General features: G+C 41.4%; 1 protein-coding gene across 1 annotated transcript; it reads right to left on the reverse strand.

Moving 5' to 3' along the window:
* Positions 1-426: 426 nt before the first annotated feature.
* LOC121834263 (chymotrypsinogen B-like) lies at positions 427-22,186 on the reverse strand. The gene is made up of 6 exons (XM_042288014.1): positions 21,816-22,186; positions 16,467-16,650; positions 14,110-14,239; positions 9,145-9,289; positions 4,911-5,053; positions 427-687 (listed from the first exon to the last, which is right to left on the reverse strand). The coding sequence occupies exons 1-6, from the start codon at positions 21,871-21,873 to the stop codon at positions 481-483; spliced, it is 867 nt and encodes a 288-aa protein (XP_042143948.1). The 5' UTR covers positions 21,874-22,186; the 3' UTR covers positions 427-480.
* Between the last annotated feature and the right edge of the window lie 203 nt (positions 22,187-22,389).

Raw genomic sequence — 22,389 nt, forward strand, 5'->3', positions numbered from 1 at the left:
TTTTTTTAAAGTTTGTACAACATATCCATTTACGCAAGAGGACGCAGGTGCATCCGCCATTTTCAGCGATAGTCGCTCTCAGCTTAAGAAACACAGGACACGGCATATATTATCGCTTCCTGCTTCGCGACTCAATGTTTCGCGCTCTCATTGTCTGATACTACAATCTCACCGGCTAGACATCAATATTATTAAGCACGGAACTCGACACGCCGGGTGTTTCTTAAACTGTCAGCGACAATAAAAGAAGCGTAGTGCTGATAATAACAAAATGCTGGAACTGAACAAGTTGCTTTCTCATACATTGACCTAAAACACACAGCTTTTGTTACCCTCGGGTATTTCTCTTATGCTACGCACTGTGCCCCAAAATACCGTCACTCGCCGATTACTCTTTTGCTCAAGTCCAAATACACAATACAGAAATTACAGCACGCCATTATGTTTATTGCAAAATCACAGCTTGCAAAAATAAACACCTTAGGTGAGCCTGCAGATCTTCCTAATATCCCTCCGAGGCGTACGCGGGTCCATGTACGGCTGGATGAAGTGGTCCACGTAGTAAGATGTCTTGGCGAAGAACAGCGGGTCCGCGTTTGAACCGCAGACGATAGGACCGCCAGTAACGATGCCGTGCAGGGTCCAGGTACCGTTGGCTTTGTGGACCACGGGTCCTCCGCTGTCACCCTACGTGGACATCGGTTACGGATGGGGTAAGATTGATGAATCAGGTAACGGGCTTAAAGGTACAGTCGACGAAGTATTTATGCTTGCCGAGGTTTTTATGTGAATAGGACCTATCAGAGCCCAACTCCGCTTAACACAATTTGCCGCTCGAAATTCTTTTTTTTTCCGCCCAAAAAAACAGCCGGTCGAGAAGTGGCCGGTTTCAGACGCTATAGCTCTTTTTTATGGACACGTGGTGTTCAAACCATGTGTAGCAACTATATTCAATGTCCTGGGTTGCCTAAGGAACACATCTAATATTAAGGATGGAAAAGAATATTAACTTTATTTTTGTGGCCTCCAAAAACTGCACATAAGTTAATAAAAAAAATGTTGCACAGATCCCAGGTGGTACGTGTACACGCCATTATGAATATGGCGACGTGCAGCGGGCTGGACGACGCGATGGCGGTGCACGACGGACGAACGTTACGACGGACGTAGGACCGCTACTTAGGAACTGGCGTTCCTGGCACCGTCCAATCGATCTTCGAGCACAGAACATCGAGCGGAAGGGACACTAGAGCGAAACAATCGCACGATAAACGGTACACGCAAATGCGTCGTCGTCGTGCTCGCCGTCGTCTGCTTCCCAAACCGGAGAAGCGGAGGAATAAAAGAACGCGGTCGGGTTCAGCCACGTGATTTCCGGCCATGAGCTTCCGTGCTCGTGTTTCGGTTTCGGTTTCGAGCAGGCGAGTTTTTTGGCTTTATTAAAAGATGTACGTGACTCTGTATCAAGATATTTATTGGGTAGTCTCCTAACAGTATAATAAATCTCCTAGCAAAAAAAAAATATCATTTTCGAGGTTTCTAGTGTCCCCTTAAGAAGAGATCTTCGTCACGCGGGTCTTTACGCCGTTTCGCATTAGGTCGTACCGCAGCCTACGCAACGATTTGATGGAGCCAATCAAGCAAGACCAAATGTGTATCTTCACAGCGCTCGCCGTTTCTGGGTGTTCGCAATCATCGACTAAACTAATTATCACGCATAAAAAATCACGGCGCATTCACTGCGCGTGATTGGCTTCGTCGGTGATAGCAAAAACACAAAGAGGACGAGCACCATGACGATGCACATTTGATGCTGCTTGATCTGGGTTCATCTGATCTCAGCGTCGGCTCCGGTCGGACTTGGAGCAAAACGGAGCAGAGATACAGTAAAAATTGGTAGATATAGAAACGGTTTTAGGAAACAACAGTTTTCACAAAGATTTTTAAACCTGTGATTGACCACGCCTCCTGGACGATGCATTTAACAAAAAAAAGTGGAAAGTAAAAGAATAAAAGGCTTTAATTAAGTTATTTATATACTTACTTAATCCACGCATTTTTGTTTATATAGGGTGCACATAATAGCTCGATGCAATGGTTCTCCGCGCAATCAAAAAAAAATATATATAATATCTTTTAATTTGCAGTTGCGGTTGGCGGTCGCCATGTCACGTATTCTGGGACAGAAGTTTCTGGTACGCCATCTACCCGAACTCAACGAAACCATTTTATTTCCCCTGGCTACCCTACCCATTGACCCGGGTCATTTTCTCTTTTGTCTGGACTATGGCCTTCCGCCGCGACCTTTGGCGGTGTTAGGCGCGGTGCTTTGTGCATGAAGCATGCCTCGATATGTCGACACCCGTAGATTAGGGGTTCTGAAGACGAGTTTGGAGAATCCATTTTCATCTCAATGAAGCATTCCTTCCTCAGTTTTCATTCCATCGGAAAATAATAAAATTACAGGCTGTTCGCCGTGGTAGGTGTTGTATTCGGGTGAAGCGCTAGATATGCTATTTCATTTTCCAGTGCTTTAGTGCTAAGGTAGAGAATAGTCAACCACCATCCCGGCACTTCGTCGCCCCAGCAAAGTAAGCGTTTGATCAGCCCGACCACGCGCCGCGTACTCATGCCGGAATAAAATGCAATATACCAGAAATATCACTCCTCAAATAAAAATAGCTCGTGAAGTAGATTTTCCCCCTTTACCAAACGACGGCTGAATCAAACTGGAGAGCTTAGGTATCTGTACAGCCTGCTCGGTCTCTCCTACCCCTACGCCGCATGAGATGATGATGACAGCTGCTGAAGAGTCCTCTGTAGTTCGCGCCCCTCACAAAGTGTTGACATTGACTGATTTTCCCAATTAATTGCCCAAATTTCAAAAACGCTGCGCTACACCTTCAAGCGGTCTTTTTTTTTTTTTTTTATGCGAAAGCATTACATGTCCCATTACGCGAAAATCAGGCGTCCTAGGCGGCGTGCACGAGCGTTGGCACCAAAAATGGCCGACATGGTCAAAAGTAAAAACACGTAAAAAAATGCTCAGATTGACGTCTAATTTCTAAGGGAGGTTCCTGTAAACAAAGCAGATTATTGCCTTTGAAAAGAAAATTGTATACATTCCGGTCTAAGTGGGAATCGAACCCGGGCCTCCGGGGTGCGCGACGAGCACTCTCCCCCGACGCCTCGGCGGCTCCACGCTATTGGCTGACTAAAGCTGTGTCTAGTGCGTGAGTCATGTCCTTTATGCCCGTGTCGCACTAGAACGACAGACAGAAACAAAAGACAACGACAAGCCTCAAACCCATGCAGCACGCTCGGTGCTCATAAAGTATGCACGAGCGTTTGCAAGCCTGCTAAAGATAACCTCGCGTGCATAATGCTCGTGTTTGAGTATTGCCTTCTTTATTTCAGAAAGTCTCTCAAATCGCGAAAGACTTTAGTTTGAGGCTTGTCGCTGTCGTTTGTTTCTGTCTGTCGCTCTAGTGGCACACGGGCATTAGCATTTCCACACGTAAAAAGTCTTAAATGTCTCTGCCGATTTTGTTTTTACTTCCAGATGTAGTTACTTGAATTTACTATTTTGATCGTTTGGTGGACCCAGGAGACTTCAGTACTATAATACAGAGTGTGCACGCACTCAAAGCGTGACAGTGAGTGACTTGCTGATATAATCACTAGGTCGAAGGTAAGCCCTGGATTCAAACAGGTGGCTGATTCTTACTGCAGGTTATCAAGTGGAATGTAGAAATCATAGATTATTCTTTTTTTTTACGCAACTGCAAATGCAACAAGATAAAGAAAACTCACATGGGAAGCAAAATGTGATCTCTGAGCCCGTACCTCGAGGTATTACGTTTCACAGCTCGGGGATATTGAGATACATATCAGGCAGCCGGTATTCTTCCGAGGCAAAAAGTTGTGCCGTTCTTGCAACACACCCTTGGCCGTTAATGAAAATGTGGGTGTAGAGCTGTGCGTTCATAACAATGCCAAGAAAAGATGCCCTTTGGGATGGACCATCAATCGATAATTAGAGAAACGAGAATAGGTTCTGTCACAGAACCAATCGATTTTGGAAGATGAGTCTAACAAAGAGGGTTGCCTCACTTTGCGGTGATCGAGATGGTCCCAAACGCGATTGGGTCGCAAAAAATGTAGCCTGTGTGAATAGAGAGAAAAAGAAACAAAAACACTAAAACAAGATCATCTACCCTGGAATTATAAAAAAAAAAATATCGCCAATAATAAAAAGTGAAACGAAGGGTTTCGAACAAATGGCGATTGGTATTATTCTTGTTAAAGGTATTGCATTGTACATAACACAAAAAAGGGTGAAAAAAATAAAATAAAGTTTATAATCAAGAATACGAGCATTTAAGTTCGGATTCTGCTCCAATTCTGTTTTTATTTTGTATATGGTTGTATCCTGCTTGTATTTGTGCCCGTACCAGCAGAAATACCAAGCAAAAGACGAAGCGAAATATGCTAACTTACCGTTTTTTGCAAAGGGAATATTTGGAGATGATTATTTTCTGTTGACTATAAAAGCAGAAATAATTTCAGGGAACTATTTAATGAGCAGCACTTAAGCTGGAAATATGTAAAAAAAAATATTTCCTAAACGTTTTTTTATGTGTACTTAAAAGCTTAGAAAATGTTTACATCCTCACTCGTACTAAGGGTTTTTCTTTAAACAGTTTCAACTTCCGTTGAAATTGTACAAAGTAAAAATATCTAAATAAAGAGCTATTTCTGATTGCTTCCGTTTATTTTCTACATATTCTGTCTCTTTTTGAAGCATATAATTTAGGCGCCCATTTCGAAGATTTCGTTCTTTCGCGTAAATAGCCTGCAAAGAGTCCGGCGAACGGGCCTACCAGGAGGCCCCGAGGAAAGTGACTCACGTAGCAGGATGAACCGGAACGGTGCGTGCCGCAGAAGCGACTTGGGGGTGCTGGTACACCATCCCTGTCCGAACATTCCTTGGTTGGAATGGCTGTGGTCAGAAGCTGCTTGAGTTCCAGTGACTTCGACTTCATATTTTTCGCTAAAAGAAAACAGTGAAAACCGCCAAAAAGATTAAACAATTTAGACCGACTTTTCTCAACGTTCTACTTTTTTTCTTTTCTTCAATTGGATAAGGTGGGGAATAAAAAAAAATCAGGCCCATGCCTTACCATATCAAGATAATATACAGGCACTGACATCTTAAGAAACTCAGCGCGTGGTAAGTCCCGAGCATGTGGCTATTGCTCCGCCTCCAACGATATTTGGGCAATACTTGGAAAGGACGTCGAAGAACAAATCAGGAAGCAAGACGCGTTAACATAATGATCCACGCCCTGGCCTCCGCAAGCTCCCAGTGAATATAATATTCTGCACTCCTCACATTCAGCAAGAGGTTAAAACTTTATACACCAAACGGTGTTACCCACACGAGCAGAATTCAAACAAATGAGTATGAGCAGATTCAAACAAATTCAAACAAAAACGGTAAACAAAAAAACAACGTATAAAACAAATGAGAAAAAACACAAAATCCCATACTCTAAAATGGTCTCATATAAAAGGCACATATTTATTACGTACAAATATTAAAAAAATCCGATGTTGGCTTCGCTCGTGCTTACAACTGGCCAGATCTGGGATTTGGCTTTAAACCATTTGAATGTGCACACGAAAAATAAAACATCCTACTTTCGTGTCACTGAAAATAATCTGTTTTCGTACCCACTGTTTTTGCTCTCTTTTTTGTTCAGTGTAATTAGCAATACATATATCACCTAGTTGTGCAAAGTCCGGAATTTATTATAACAAAGATAGTTTGATTACAGGGTACATAGCATGTCTATGAGTAAAGCATGTACTCTGCGTTAGCCTATCTTAGATGGCACTTCTAAAATAAGAATTAAAGGTGCACATAAAAATGGCAAGCTCCTTCGTATTTACAAATCGATGATACACCACGAAATAATCAAGGACAGAGAGTTAAAACGGCGATTTGAGCTAGTTGGGTGTTAATCCATAAAGTTAGACACCAAAAACAACGTGGACACAAGAAAATAGGCCTTCATCATTAAACTCTCAGCTCAGCAGATTGGCAGCGGCGGGTTTCCGTCCCAGTGTGCTTTGCGATGTGTCAGAAACATTTTTTTAAAGGAGGCTAAAAAGCAGAACAGATAAGTTTGTGAGCTGAGCATAAGGAGGGCGGTCAGTCCTGCGGTATTACCCTACACACATAGACTATCCCACAACTTGAAGAAGCTAGCTAATCGGTAAGGCATTTCTGTTTTCTTTCTGCTCTAAATAAACTACCTGCATTGTGCAAAATAAATTCATAGAAGCCCAGATGACTCCGTTGTGATAGGAGAGGCTTGCAAAAAAAAGCACGTCGCAAAGTACCGCGGGTGTGTCACTGCCGTCATTCACGAGATTCCCCTGTCATACGGGGAGGGTGTATGTTGACCAGACGAGGGGATGCATTAACTATGGAATCAGAAAACACTATGCGCCAACTAGGCAATCTCCGTCTCGTCACTTGGCCGTACATTGTGATCACTGTGAGTGTAACCCAAATATTAATGAGACAAAAATATTGGAAAGAGGAGGAATAAAATTTAGCCCGAAATTCTGGAAGCATTTAAGGTTAGATCCCATGGAACCAATGTCTGTATCAGTGCTCCCTCGTTAACTTTGACAGATAAGGAATATTCGTATCTTAGAAACGAGCGTATCACATTGAAATACGTGCTAATTTTTGCCACTTTATTATCTGCGTGGTGAATGCAAAATATTTTCCATGCGCGTGCGTACTTCAACTTGTGTTCGCGTTCGTGTTTTTTTTTTTTCAATATAAAGTTTATTTGAAAGTACACCTCGTCCAGTCAGCCTCTCTTCTTGCGTCCTAGTTATTTCGGTGTCTAACTTTATGAACTGACAAGGAGCTGCTTCACCAAGCTCTGAGATTAAACTAGCTCGCCTGCATTGCCCCTTTGATTCCTCTTCGCATATAATCGATGCAAATGCGCTATCGGCGTTATCCACTCAAACCTGTTCTAAGAAGCTTTTGCATTCGAGGTCAAGCACTCAAATATATATATATATATATATATATATATATATATATATATATATATATATATATATATATATATATATATATATATATACATCGGGAGATTGACAACACGAGAAGAACTTTAGGCGTTTTTCACATTGTTATGAAATGTTTTGAAAAGCAAACCCAAAATTTGAGAACATAACTAGGTGTCCCGAATGAGCAAATTTTTTCACCATAACAATTTTGATGACAGCTATTCAGTTGTTAGAGAAACACGCAAAAACTGTAAACTGCTTGCTCATGGTACATTCTAAAAATACCTGATTTAAATCTCCTGCAGAACAGTACACAGCGAATCACAGCAAACAATACCGATATCCCAGAAAGTTACAAAACTCCAAATAAGATTTTAGAAAAAAAAAAGCGATGAACGCAGAGACGTTAACTTTTTGGAAAATGAACGTTACATTTCGCTTGCTCATGGTCCCAGAGCACATTACCTTATTCAAATAATCATAATATAATCATAATCATAATCATAATATCATATATCATAATATTCACAATCTTAGCTTCGTCATTCGCTGCCATCCTTTCATTGATTGTCATGACTGACTGTCTGTATTCTACAGGACAGTGAACTTACTGACCTTCCTCAGAGTTAGCAGTGTTGCGCGTTTCACACAAGGTTTTGCAAAAAGCTGGAGGTGTGAATTTGTAAGCTGTTTCTCCGGAGGCTCTCGAGAAGTCATTGCATTTCACAATGCGAAATGAACCGTCTTAAATCTTGACGAGAACTTTTAAAATGCTCAAATCTAACGAGGGCTTCGTACTGAAATAATAGTTTAAAGAAGAAATATGCCACACCGTTTTTTCGGACAAAGCTCAATAAACGGGCATGCGGTTAAATGCGTTGGTCCAAAGCTATTTTACAGCGAACTATTGTGCTTAAATTTGTAAAATTGTTCATCAGTCAAAATTCGTGTTTGTAATTTTTCGCCGCTTAAGACGCCTGCCCGCCTTCATCGCTGCTATCGCGGAAACCACACATTTCAAGAAAGTTGGTTCAGAAATCAAGACAAACAATTTACGTCTTAATTAAACCACGTGCACCTTGTGATGTCTTCGGTAGTTAATGATATCAGAAAAGCATAACATAAAACAAGAACTAGTTGCTTCAGTCTTGCATGTAAGAAGGCTACTTTGCCACTGAAAGCTTAAAAACAGAGCAAGGGGTGTGGCGAACCCCTGGCAACTTAGTGTTGTTCCACAGCCAATTATATTTGCGGGAAGATAAAAAAAAACTCAGAAGAACGCATTGCAACGTGGAAAACGTGAGTATAAAAAGCCACGTCCTGCTTTCTCTCGAGCTCTTTCTGAATATAGTGAATTTCACACTATACGTCGGAGTGCAGCGGACTCTACCATCCGATGGGGGTCCATGCTGAAGTCCCTCGATATCTCTTTTACAAGCAACGATAACCAATACGAATGACAAAGCACATTACGCAGGAGCAAGATGGCGGCATTCAGTTGAAACCTCTGCTTTGTGCCGCCATTCGCTCTCTAAAACCTGAAGCATCACGTAGTCGGCGCTGCAAAGAATGCCACTACTTGTAAGAAGCTCTAATCTCGGGACTTCAGGCCATGCAAGATGCGCCACCAAATGTGCTTCGAGACGGAACTGATTGCCTTTGCACGTCTGCTATCAACGGCTAAAATAATCGCGCACTGGAAAGAAGTGCGGGATCACGGCGTAATTTTTTGTGCGTGATTGGTTTAAGCCTTGACGCAGCTTGATCGGTCCCAACGGAGCGTAGTGTGGGCTGCGCTCGGGCTTAATGCGGAACGGAGTATGCAAAGTAACCGATAATTACAAAGGGCGTGGCGAGGCCCTAGCTACCTAGTTATTATCGCCCAACAACGCGTGGAACTGTGGCGTGAGTCGGTAAGGAACACCGAAAGGAAAATCGGTAGGTAAGGAAGGTGAAGATAATAAGCTTCCGCGTTCTTGAAGTCGTCCATGGCTGTCGCAGTGACCGCAGCATATTCGTCATGCCGTGGGTGTGATATCTCACCTTTCGTGGCACCCCAGCCCGTGATGTAGAGCTCCGATCCACTGGCCAGTTCTTGGCCGCTCGCTGGCAAGCAGACGGGCTGCACCGTTGCGCTGGTGTTTACACGGCGGCTCAGCTTTAGGATGGCAATGTCCTCGAAGCCTGCCTGCGGGGATCAATCGCAGGATTGCACTACGTCGAAACCATGTTAGGGTATATTTATAAAAAAGGAGAAGGATGATTTGTCACTCTATGATCGTGCCATATTTTACTGCGAATGCGGCCGCATTTCTAAGCATCCTATACGCGCTTTTGCGTCCGAGCCCCGGTTTGTTAACCACGAAGCAGGTGGCACGGATCAGTTATAAGCCTACTTCAGGTATGCGTATAGGAGATAATACGCGGCACAAGTATGATATTAGGCAAGTACACATTAAAACATTCCTGCGCATCTACTTACCCGCAAAACACTCGAAGAGTCAATCTCTGCGATCTGCGAAATCACTCTGCGAATAATGAAGCGGAACATCTGTTTAGACCTAAAAATAAAGTCGCGCTGTGAAATTAAGCAAATGCAAAGCGTCATGCTTGCATTGCGTAATCACACAGCGCAGACTTAATATGTAGGTCTAAACAGATGTTCCACCTCATCATTGGCTGAGTTGATTTCGTAGATCGCAGCGATTGGTTCTTTGAGAGTTCTTCGAATAAATAGATGCGCAGGCATTTTTTAGGGTGTATACGGTCGTAAACTGGGCCAGTTGACAGCGCCCAATTCATTATGAAATACAGCCTCAGTAAACGCGGACGACGAACAAGAAACGAACACGACAAGACAACTGCTGACTGGCAACTGAAGTGTGTTCTATGAAAAAGAAACAAGGGAAACTTCTGAAACATGATTACACACACACAGATTAAAACGCACGCTTAGCAAGAAGCTAGAGGCCGCAGAAATACTGCCTTAAAGATTAGCACTTACGTTAGACCGAAGCTACGTAATATCATTCTCGGATTACGCCACCGATGGTTCACTAACACATATGGAAACAAAGGATGCTTCAATTATTTATCAAGTCATTTCGTCTCGGTGTCTGCCCACAACAACTGTGTCTTTAAAAAAAGCGAGACATGAACAATCCCTGGCATGGTAGTGGTAAGTCCCCCGACCGTAGCCCGTAAGGAGTAAGCATGCTCTCTCAACCTTTCATTTAAACACCTTCCGGTATGGCTTACTTAAGATCTTCCACACGATATGGGTATCCGGTAGACGACATCCGATGTACAAATCATAAACGATTGTTGATGTTTTTCGTGCACTTAGCTTGCGGACGTTTGTCAGCGCTAGCGCTGAATCGCGCGCATACCTGGTTCATCTTTTGTGGAACTTGTAACACAACAAGGATCCCGTATCGACCTCCCACCTGATTTAGGTTGTGGTAAACCCGATGAACGTATGAGAATACCATCGTTTGACGGCTTTCCGCACCTGTCTTTCTCTTTTCTATGCATTGTGCTTGTTTCAAAAGAGAACCCGTAACCTCAATCAATTGGCCCAACGGAAACCCCAACATCCTAAGGCAACTGCCACTTGAAACTCTTTTATCGAGTGAACGCGCAACTTCTTGAGGGCCGATCGAAGGCATGAAATGGCAATAGCCCTCTTTACTATTTTTGAGTGGGTCGAATATTGCCTTCCTTGAAAGCTGACGAAAGTAAAGTAAACATGTTTTCCTTTTCTTGGCAGACAGTGACTAATAGACCCCCCCCCCCCCCCCCCCCCAAACTGGGTAACCCCCTCATTACGTTCTCTGTGTGTGTAATCTTTTTAGGAAGTTTCCTTTTCACAGAATAAACTTCGGTTGTGAGTCAGCCGTTGTCTTGTCGTGTTTGTTTCTTGCTCATCGTCCGTGTTTACTGCGGCAGTATTTAATCATGTTTAAACGATATCATCTCTAGAATGGCAATTGCGCTGACCAAGTATTTTGCTATGTCTTTATACATATTATCTTATGTAGATAGAGTAAGGTGGATACATTTGAAATTGAGTAATGCTATAAAAGAAGTCGAAGGTTCGCTGCCAAAATCCCGTCCGCGGGTCACCCGCTCAAAGATTGAAACTTAAGTTTTTTTTTCCTTTTATCCCAATTTTCAGTTACTTTATGACGCATACGTATCTGCCATAGTATTTTCCGTCAAGACATCACCATTTCTGGATAGGTTCTCAGGAAAGCCTAACTTTCAAATTTGGTTTTATGTGCGTTAAAATCTTATCTCACAGTGGTTTGAAATCTGATAATAAGCTTAAAAAACACATAATAGACTTGATTTTTTTTTAATCTGTTAAATAATGCTACACTCGTAACAGTTATGTGCTACTCAACGAGGTGTTACCCAAGTCACTTGCATCTTTCTTAAGTGCGTCCGAATGTGGCTTCTCTCCACGAAAATATTGAATTCGTTTGCCAAGGTTTCACTTTCTTTTCTCATGTTTACCCCCTTACAAAGGCATGCAATTCATACTTATCCTTAGGGGCGTAGATTATATAGATTTTTCATTCATTGTTTTATACATCAAGAATTCCGAAGGTAAATACGAGTTATAAGCACCATTAACAGAACACAAGAACGCAAACATATTGAAGGGTGTAGGACAGCCATTTCCAGTAATAATTATGTCACTATTTTCAACAAAAAGCCGTTGTAGAGACAATCTAAACATATTCTTACGAGTTGGCATCACATTACTTGACAATGCTGCTTCCGTTTCACCTATCCTCAAGGGAAATTGTTGTTTGTATGTTTATACAGCTTGAAGTTAGTCTGTCTTAGAGGGCGTCTGGTGTTTTAGATATAGACGAGCAATTAAGTCAGTGCGGTACAACAGCTAACCTGGCGTCTTTTGACGTGCACCACGCTGAAGGGATACACGACAACAAGCAGGTACGATGTTCATCCAGATCAAAGCGGGCAGGGGTGGGGATGGAACCCAGGATCGCTGGGTTCTGCAGCGCGAGCTTTCGCTCCACGTGCTCCGAGCTGGTGTGCTCCGAGCTCCACGTACTCCGAGCCTCCTTTTCGCTCCTCTTCCCAATCTTGCTTCTTTTTTTTTTCTTTTTTTTTCTGTCAAACCGAGATTATTTGTAAGCATTCGAGTTATGGCCATGTTTTCTGGAGGTTGGGAAATCCGACGCCCGCGTCCTGTTTTCCTTGACATTAGATTCGATAAATACCGAGCTTTCGCCCGACACCAAAAATTATTACCCAAAAGTACGAAACCATAAATATAATATGTGTGCCTAAACTAAATGTTAAGATCCTTTATATTAACCCCTGGTATTTCGGTCTAACTTAAACGATCAATCTCTACCTCCTAAAAACTGCTAGAGGGCGGATTGGCTCTACAACAAGTGTTTTTTGTGGCATCGCAACATGGGACCGCCAAAGACTTAGGTGTGAATTCTCAACACCTATCAGAGTTCAGGCTCTCAGAACCCCGGCCAAAAAGTGCTTAGCATTAAAAAAAAAATCCCGTCATCTGAATAGGGGGATCGGTGTCCGAGTGGGCTAGCGCTCAACTAACCTCAGTATACACAATATAATTTTTTTTAAGTTGTTTCAACTTACGATATGTTAAGTTAATATGATTAGGGTTCTATTTTTTCGCTATATACTGATACAAGTATAATATTAATTTTTAAGTCGGCTTGATAAAACTCGGGGATAACCGAAAAACCCCAAATTCAAGATTTTTTTTTTTTTTTGATGAGGCAAGCCCATGCTTCACGAAAAGAAAATTTTAGCCCCAGCTTTATTTGGTGGTTACCCGGGAAACGGACCGCACTGAACTTCCATCAAGGCTACGTATTTTCTCTTGCTCCCTCCTCGTCCAAATCTTGTTTCTGTTTTTCTTATCGCACCGATTTGATTTGTAAGTATTCTGGTCATGCCCATTTTACCTGGAGGTGTGCCCTGTTTTCCTTGCCATTAGATTAGATCAGTAGTCGGCAACCTTTTAGCGAAGCGGGCCGAGCCGCCGCTAAGCCAAGGCGGAACGGGGCGGACGGCAAGCAGCGGGGGGGGGGGGGGGGGGGGGGGTAAAAATTGAAAAAAAAACCACTTGCACGAATTTACATTGACGTGCATAAATCGAAAATGAACAGTTTCTTTAATTCACGACAAACAACATGAGATACGACATTTACACGAAAACCTAGAGACTCCTCTCAGTGAAACTTTTGGTGTTGAACTGCGCTCGCCAAACTACGAACATCCACATTCAAGCTGCTAACTGCGAGTCGCAAAACATTGCGGAGGTTCTCGTCAGTCATTCGTGAGCGGAAGTTGGATTTTATGCGCTTCATTCGTGGAAAAGTCTGCTCGCAGACGTGCAGCGGATTAGTCAACCTTATTTTTTTTTTAGCTGACTGCGTAGGGGGGAGCGGGGGTTACCGGGAGGCTGAGGGCCGTATGATACTACCTCGCGGGCCGGATCCGGCCCGCGGGCCGCTGGTTGCCGACCACTGGATTAGATAAGCACCGAGCTGTCGTCCGACACCAGAATTTCGCATTCGAAAGCATGAACCCATAAATATAATGTGTGCTGAAACGGAATGTTAAGATCCTTTATATAAACCCCTGGTATTTAGGTCTAACTTAAAAGATCTAGCTTAACTTATTAAGAACCGCTAGAGGGCGGGTTCGCTTTGCAACCAGTACTTTTTGTGCCATCGCAACATCAGATCGCCGAAGACTTAGGTGTGAAATCTCAACGCCTATTAGAATTTAGGCTATCGCAATCCCGGCCAACAATTGCTTAGCATTAAAAAAAAAGATCCGTCATCTGAATTCCAATCGGAAGCGTCCGGAACAAAGTGCATCCTTTGAGTCACGCGAGTGAAGGAAGTTTTTGTTAATGCGCCTTCACTCCTGCGGACAACTGTAGAATATTTCCAAATGTTTTTTTTCCAGGAAAACGTAACCTACGCTCTTTCCAGTAGTGCGAAAATTGGGAGTCACGCAGACATCATCCACTCCGACCAACACTTCGGTGCTGTCCATGGCTAGGCGTTGGTGCGAGCCAAGGTGAACATTGATATCAGTCGCCATCCTTTCCCTGAAACAAAAAGATGCTCACGTTTTCAGAGGTGAAATAAACCGAAATATGTTTTTTTTGTCAAAAACATTTTGAGGCACTTAAAATTTCGAAAAACCGGAGTGGAACCAAATCCGATATCCTCTGGGTAGAGACCGAAACATTTGGTACGCGATCGCCAAAAAGCTCCAGGGGAAGGCTTCACTGTTCGCATTTTCAGTTGATACATAGCTTTTTTGGGGTGTTGCCTCAATCTCCTAGTAAACACCTTATTTAGGCTTCACGGCATGGTACTTCGGTTGTGACTGACATAGTCTTCTCATGAATTGCACTTTGGAACTCCTGTAGCAAATCAAAGAAAATAAAAATGTGTGTTTTTATTGCTTGTTAGTACGAATGCAAATCACTGTCGCAATTACAAGCGTGTTGGAGGAATCCCCTATTAGACCCCAGTTTGGCGCCATGAATTAACAAATTTGAATAAGTTAGTCTCTTTTTTTTTTCTTTGGCGTGTTGTCTGATCTTGTCATAAAGTCAAGTATGGGTCAAAAAGAGCACAGCAAAAAAGTGTTTTAAAATATATGCTAAAAAGTCCTGAATGAACTTTTATAATTACATTTAGTCTAATTTTAATTCATGGTTTTGTGAAAATGTAATAAAGAACTTGTTTGGGTTTGGGATATGACAAATATTTACTGAACAAATCTGCGCTCGCATAAAAAAAAGTGTGAAAATGTGTTCGTATGTGTGCATGTGTTTGTGCAAGCGACCCTGAAAAAAAAGGGGGGGGGGGGTGAGGCCGTAGGAATAAATGCATGAACGTCAGCATGAAGCAGACACGTCTCCGCGAGAGATCTTTTCATCTTTTTCTCTCAGTTTCTTCCACTTGCGTTTTCTGGAAGCGACTTCTCTGGCAATGCGCTAGGCCGTCTACGGACGTATTGACTGAGTAACTAAGTTTGAAGTCATGATAGTGTGTTTTTAGAGCGCAGCTCTTAGGGGCCCGTTTCCAGCCTGAGCGGCGTCGGCGTCGCCGTTGGCGTCGCCGTCGGCGTCGCCGTCGCCGTCGGCGTCGGCGTAACCGCGCCCCTCCCTCTCCTCCTCCCCCTCCTCCTCCCCTCCTCCTCCCCCTCCTCCTCCCCTCCTCCTCCTCCCCTCCTCCCCTCATTGTCCGGCTTGAGCGGCAAGGAGGAAAGCAGTACGAAGGTGGAGGAGGGTGGGAGGAGAGACGAGGAGGCGGAGGCGAGGGGAGGGGAGGAGCTTGAAGGACGAGGAGGTGGTAAAGGAGAGGGAGGGGGAGCAGGAGGGGAGGAGGACTAGCAGGCATGATCACGAGGGAGGAGGAGGAATATACCCTCCACTCCTCCTCCTCAAGAGCTGCGCTCCGATTCGGCGTTACAGGAAGTTGTAAACGGCTTTCACTTTTTTTTCTCAGTGTTTGTCTAACTCAACTTGCATATAAATATATCTCATAAAAAAAAACGTCAGTCGCGCAAAAGGTGTTTTTTTTTCGTTCTATTATTTATAATTCAGACTTAGTGCTCTTAAAGCTCACGATTATTATGCTGGGAATATTTCTGAATCCTTTTGTTTTTCTCCCGCGATTGTTAAATCTTTTTTATGCGCACCGCATTATATGTGAATGACGAGAGCTGTGAGTTTATATAGTGTATCGAAGCTACAGAATTAAGAACCCCCGAATGCAACGGAAATAACAACGAACAAGCGCATTAAGAGTACTTAAAGAGCACTGATCTGCGATTGCAGCTGTTAACAAAATGCAGGATGTATAATCTTGTCACACTAATGAAATCGCAAGCATCTACGTGACATTAGATAGTTTTTTTTAATGGTAACTTTTCTACTAAACTTATAAAAGAAAATATTTACAAGTCACATAGTTGTATTTAACAGCGATGTTGGCGATCCTCTTACGCAGTTCACTGGTCTACTAAACCACCGATCCCAATACTAAAACATCATGCAAAGGCAGTCTGCAACTATGTCAGGGGCATGTTTCTTTCTGGTACTACAACTCAGTTATATTGGTGATAAAAAGACTGCCTGCAGACACGTTCGAAGTATGCATAGTTATGAAGAAAACATGCCTCGGTCATGCGTAAGATGTGACCGCACAGAATTATACCACCGTGTGTGCAACGATCATCCTGTTTTTTGTACGACGTGTGAGAGGTCTGATTGCGGCTTAAAGGCACCATGCAAGAGAAAGTATCGGAACCTTTCTCACCAGACGCAATGGGCCGCTGTCAACACGTGCTGGTCACTGATGAGCGCGCCGCCGCAGAAGTGTGAGTACTTGGTCGTGTAGATGCCGACCTGCCATGGCCAACTTCCGCCTACTGCAGTGCGACCGCCGATGATCCTGTCTCCCTCGTCGGTGTCAGGCGGAATTTCAGGCTTTCCGCACTTTCCTTTTCCAGCGAAAGGCAAACAATTTGAGCACAGGTATGCGCCTTTCCTTCCCATAAAAAAAAAAATAGAAGAAACATTCCGAGACTCTCGTCTACAAAGATATGGCAAAGAAATACATTTATTGAATTCGTTGCGTGCAATTTGCACCGATGTTTAGGGATATCCGTAGGTACATGACCTAAGTTCAGAAAAAAAAAAATACAAAGAACAAAAATAAAAATAAACATTTCTGAGGCGTCCTGAACGAAAAAAAATATATTAAGTTTGCCAGAGGATTAAATTTTACAGTAATTTTAAAAAACACAACTGATAATTGTTTAACTTGAATAATATGCCAACAATTTGGTCTACGACAAGTTTATACAGCATAAGGTTAATTCTCGAGAGAAGTTAACTGAAGCGCCGTGATGATCTTCCAAGGGACACACCTTGTTTGTTATTGTTATGGCAAAATGCAGGGTTAAAGCGAAATGAATTCTACATACGTTAGTTGATTTGCTGGGGTTAGTAAATAAAAAAAATGATTATACCGGTTTGTTAGGTAGGTCAAAAATTCCCCATATTGGCAAGGTGAGGGAGCAAACATTAAATTGATGTCTGTCTACCCCTATCTAGTCGTTGCAGACAAAAACTTTATGGAACGAAACGTCAACCCGCGCTGGACATCTGTTTCTCCCTTGCGAAGATAAATAGTCGAGGCCAGCCGACCTTCACGAAAGGGATCTGATTATGATAATGAACACCAGAAGCGAATATAAAAAACCCTCAAGCAAATTAGTTTTTAACTTTACACTGGTGCAGCTGTCCTTGTCCACCTATTTTTTCTTTCGACATCTACATTATTCCGGTCCGGCCTGAGTAGACTCAACTCGCGAAGGCATGTATCCACATCCTCGTTACGTACCTGTCTACGTCATTTCTATTATTTCTTGTCATAAACAATAATTCACGGGCAGTGAAAATATCTGTGTTTCCTTTATTCATTAGGGACAATTTGTATTTATATGAAGGTAAGTTATTTCAATTAAAACGCATAAAAAAAATAAAAAGGACCCTAGAAAAACCTTTAGTTTCATTGATTTTTCAGTAACTAATGCAACATATATGCTTCCTCTCTGTTACATTTAATCACGAAATCTGTTCTTGATGCGAGTTTGTAATAGTTGCGTTTTCTGGTTCCAGTTGGAGGCAAGCTGGTGAATAATTGAGGGAAGCTGTTACGTTCGAGTTAATTTTTGTATCAAGGAAAGAGTGTTCTTTTTGCCATAAACATAACGAGTAATAAAAAAAATTCACCACCCTATGTGGGAGATTTCTTACCAACGAGTTAGTGCATAACTCAATTAAACTTTGAACGTTAAGCCACGTCTTCCATTACACGGATTAAGCCCTAACTTAAAACATTCATAACCTTTATACAATATTGTGTACGACTTATCCATATGTTGCATCATATGAAAGACGAATGCAGCGTTGTCGGGTGCTGGCATTGGAATATCATTAGCTATATTGCATATTTACGTAAATAGTTCTTAGGCATGAGGGCGCAACTATTTATTTATTTATTTATTTATTTATTTATTTATTTACTTATTTATGTATTTATTTATTTATTCCAATTACCTTTGAACCCTATAGAAGGCGCATCATGACTTAGTTCTTAAGCACACACTTTAATCATCTGCAAAGCATGCATTAAGATATGACTTCTTTTTTGCCTTTCCTGATCGGCAACGCAAGAAAACCATTTTGGCACACTCAAAGAACTCCTAAACTGCGGTAGTCCTAAACAAAAATAGCTGCTAAATTTGATTTCATGAGATGTTACCAATCGTCGTTACTGGCGATGTAAAATCTGGACACCCTTAGCGTTTAACTAGACAAATAAGCAGGAACGCCATATCGCGTTCTAATATTAAAAGTATGTGATTTTAGTATTTTAAAAATCAAATTAAATTAATTGCGTTTACTAGCATATTACGAATGGGTGATGGAGGCAGCAAAGAAGTTGCAGAAGTGCAGCATGACGAATCCCATTTCCCCTTTCTAACAGGTCGGCCGACAGGAAAAATACCAACTTATAAGGCAGTAACCAATATCAGTGATATATAGTCAAACCTTTATCCGCAAGAGGATACTATTGTTGCGTATTGCTCTGGTATTTATTGCATCAACACAAGAAACTTATTTTAAAACATCATTGCAGAAGTTAGTGCAGGCTGAACAACCTGTAACCCCTAATTAGTTCGAAGACGCGGCGCTCTCAAGGATCCGGCGCTGCGCACTCCTTATAGAATATTACTTAAAGTTGGTTTATAAATTCTTTTGATGAATGATTAAGAATTTCACGGGATGCAGCGTACACTGTCGCCAGCTATATGCATGAAATATAATTTTTTTTGCGTGACTTCATTTGTAAAAAAGTGGTTCAGCATATGCGTTATACAAGGCATTAGCTATGATCGGAATTACTTTCTTCTGCAACGCAAATAATTTATTCGGGTTGGTATTTGTCGTTGTTCCCCAGACTAGGTGACAATAGGATGAGCGAGAATTGAATCAAGCTTTATATATCAGAAGTTTTAGACTAGTCGGCAAGATACGACGATACGTGTGTAGAACACCTATGATATTTACTAGCTAGGTGTAAGGTTTTAAATATAAAATTCCCATTACATATGTTGGAGGAAAAACACGCCTAAAGTAGTTACAAATTCAACCTCAAAGTAGTTCACGATTTTGTGGTGGCATAGCATACTGTAGCTTTTAGATAAAAAAGTATCGTTTTTTTTTTACTTTTCTTTTCTTATTAAAGAATTTAAGGCACTTAACGTACTGAGCTTTTGCTAGGCAGGTGTTTTGATATGAAATTAGCCTGTCTGTATTATTCCTTAAACAAATAAACTAGTATCACCAGCATAATTTAAAAATTGGGTATTCTTTCCATACTGACTAGATCATTAATAAGCAGGTTAAAAGGCAATAACCCTAAAACGCTACCTTGAGGTGCCCCTATCCGAAATGGTTGTCATTAAAGCGGCCCCTCCCTTAGCAAAAAGAGGCCGTACTTCAAACGAAGTTGAAATGTATTTAGTACGAATATTCATTTTGTATTTATTCTGTATTATTTTGGCCGCATTCGAAATACGCGCGTAATGTATTCAAAATACATTATAAATATGAATCAAAAAATATTTTAGATATACCAAAAATATTATTCCTTCACACTCAAGATGCCATTTGTGGATTAAAAACCGGTTACACAATTTTTTTTTTTATTTTCGATTTTGTCAGCAAATGGTGTCCCGGTGGTATTTGAAGGCACTACTAAATACATCTCACAAAGCCACATTAGAAACGAACACAAACACAAACACCATGACGCACTGAAGAGCTCATTCACAGTCCCGTTGACTGCTCTAGAGCCTTATATAGCCTACATATTGAAGGTAATAATTTTTTCGGTGACCACCTCTGCGCTTATTAAGGTTACAAGTATTCGATCTTCTCCTCGGGAGTCTGTCAAGGGGGAAACAGTGTTTTGAAGTTCGTGGACGATATCTCTTACTAAAAGGCATTGGTACAACTAATAACAATTCCGCACAGTCCCTAAAAGAATATCCACACAAACGGCTCATAAAATACATGTTATTGCTTCTCTGCGTAGCACCACTCAGGGCGAAGCGAATCAAGGCAGTTTCTTCACTTTAAAATACTGTAAACGACTTTATTTTCGTGAGGACCTAATTCTCGCAAAGTTGGCGAATCGCCTACAATTCCGAAAAATAGGTCCCGTGAACAATTCCGGCAAAATGTAAAAACATTAAAATCTATATTGCGATCCCAGCGCGTCGCGAAAATTAGAATTTGCGAATTATTCCAAAACTCCAACTTTGACCTAAATCGCAAAATATTGAGCCCGCGAAAAATAAATATTTTACAGTAGTTGTTTTGCCTTTCCTTTTTAGTAGTTGACTATTTAATATGGTAGTTAATGTCACTGTATTAAAGTTACTATTCACATCACGTACAATGGTGAGTATACACGTTCAGTGAACTAACATTGTGCTAACAAAACCACTCCAAACGTATCTGGTCACAGCACCTGCTGAAGCTTTCCAGCATCAGCAAATGTTGTGGTTGTAGTTCCCGAACCCCGTTTGTGATTGGTGTGCAAGGAACTGATCAGGTGTGTTCTTGATAGAAAAAAGGAAACAATAATATAAACTGGGCTGATTTATCAGTGCGATGCTGCGCAATTCAATTGCCAAACTAATCAAATGTATTTAGGCGCTTCAGTGTACTCCATATCTGCTTGAAGTGAACTTCAGAAGGGGAGCTTTTAAATATTTTGGTAGTTTAAGTCAAACTACCAAAGTATTGCAGTCAAAAGGTACTTAGAGTATAACACAACAGTATTTACGATTTCCAGGTATTTTAAGAGTATTCTGCACGTATTCTTGATTGCTCCATTTTTTTAGGGTTGGAGTATATTTTGCATGAATTAAATATATATTTCAAGAAATATATGTGAAAGGTATTTTGTGCCTATTAATTTAGTATTTACATATTTCAAAACGCATGAAGGGAACTTCAAATGTAGTTTAAGTAAAGGTATTTTAAAATGGTTTTTGGAAGTATATTTTAGTACTAAGTAACAAAAAAAGAAGTTTATATTTTCGGTATATTTTTCGTGTACTTACAATTATGAATTGTATTTCAAATGCACTCAAATTAGAATGTGGTATATTTCAAACGTATTAGTTTTCGCTAAGGGCTGGACTGTGTAGCCCTTGAATGATCCTTTTTTAGCGATGAAGCTTATACTATAGGTAACTTTTTTATCAACCAGGACAAGGATTTGATTATTCTATATCGTCACAGCGTTCCTCTTCATACCTTTTTCCTGAATTTCTTTTAGCAGAATGAGCGCCACGTTATACAATATAACTTGGGTATAAATTCAGGAATTTTCGGAGCCAAGGACTTGAAACCATGGTGCGCTCACGCAGTGTTGGGAGGTAATTTGAACGCAAGCAAAGCTTATAAACGCCAAATTAAAATCATAGGTAAAGAAATAACTACAACTAAAAAATGAAACGCATAAAACTGTTCAAGCTGGAAATTACAAAATATGTCCAAATAATTATTTTGCAAAACTTACCTTTGTATTTTGACAGGGTGGGCACCAGCAAGAGGGATAAAACAATGAATCGCTTCATGGCGACTGGTTTCCAAAAATGCGGCGTCCTCCTGCCCGAGTGTTAGTAAAAGTCCTAAGAGAAAATGAAACCTGTTCAAATAGACCTCTTGTCTCAAGATACCGTTCCTAGGAACACGTGGGGCAACTGCAGTGCCTAGAGATAAATCGATAATATTCCTCTCATGGGAAAAAAGATGCCTTCTCACAAGGTCTGGTTGCCAGATGTTACTGCTTTCGTTGAATCAGCGTCCGGGTTATTAGACGGAATGGGAGCGGCATGTACTCACTACATGTGTCTTTTTCCCTCAAGCGTTATCTGAACCATTTGATGAATTTGTCGTTATATTTCTTATATTTCTATCTACGGTTCAGTGCGTGCTCACATATTATTGTTCAATTGGAGAGTTTGGTGAGTTTAAAGCATTAGACGGAGGTGAGTCTGGTGTTAGAATCTAAAAAAAAAATTATTAATTTTTTTCCAATGGGTGGGGTCAATGAATTTCTTTTCCGAGTGGTGACTAAATTAGTATTCAAT

The sequence above is a fragment of the Ixodes scapularis genome, unplaced genomic scaffold (assembly GCF_016920785.2).
Source record: "Ixodes scapularis isolate PalLabHiFi unplaced genomic scaffold, ASM1692078v2 ptg000890l_1___fragment_3__unscaffolded, whole genome shotgun sequence".
In the NCBI taxonomy this organism is placed as follows: domain Eukaryota; kingdom Metazoa; phylum Arthropoda; class Arachnida; order Ixodida; family Ixodidae; genus Ixodes; species Ixodes scapularis.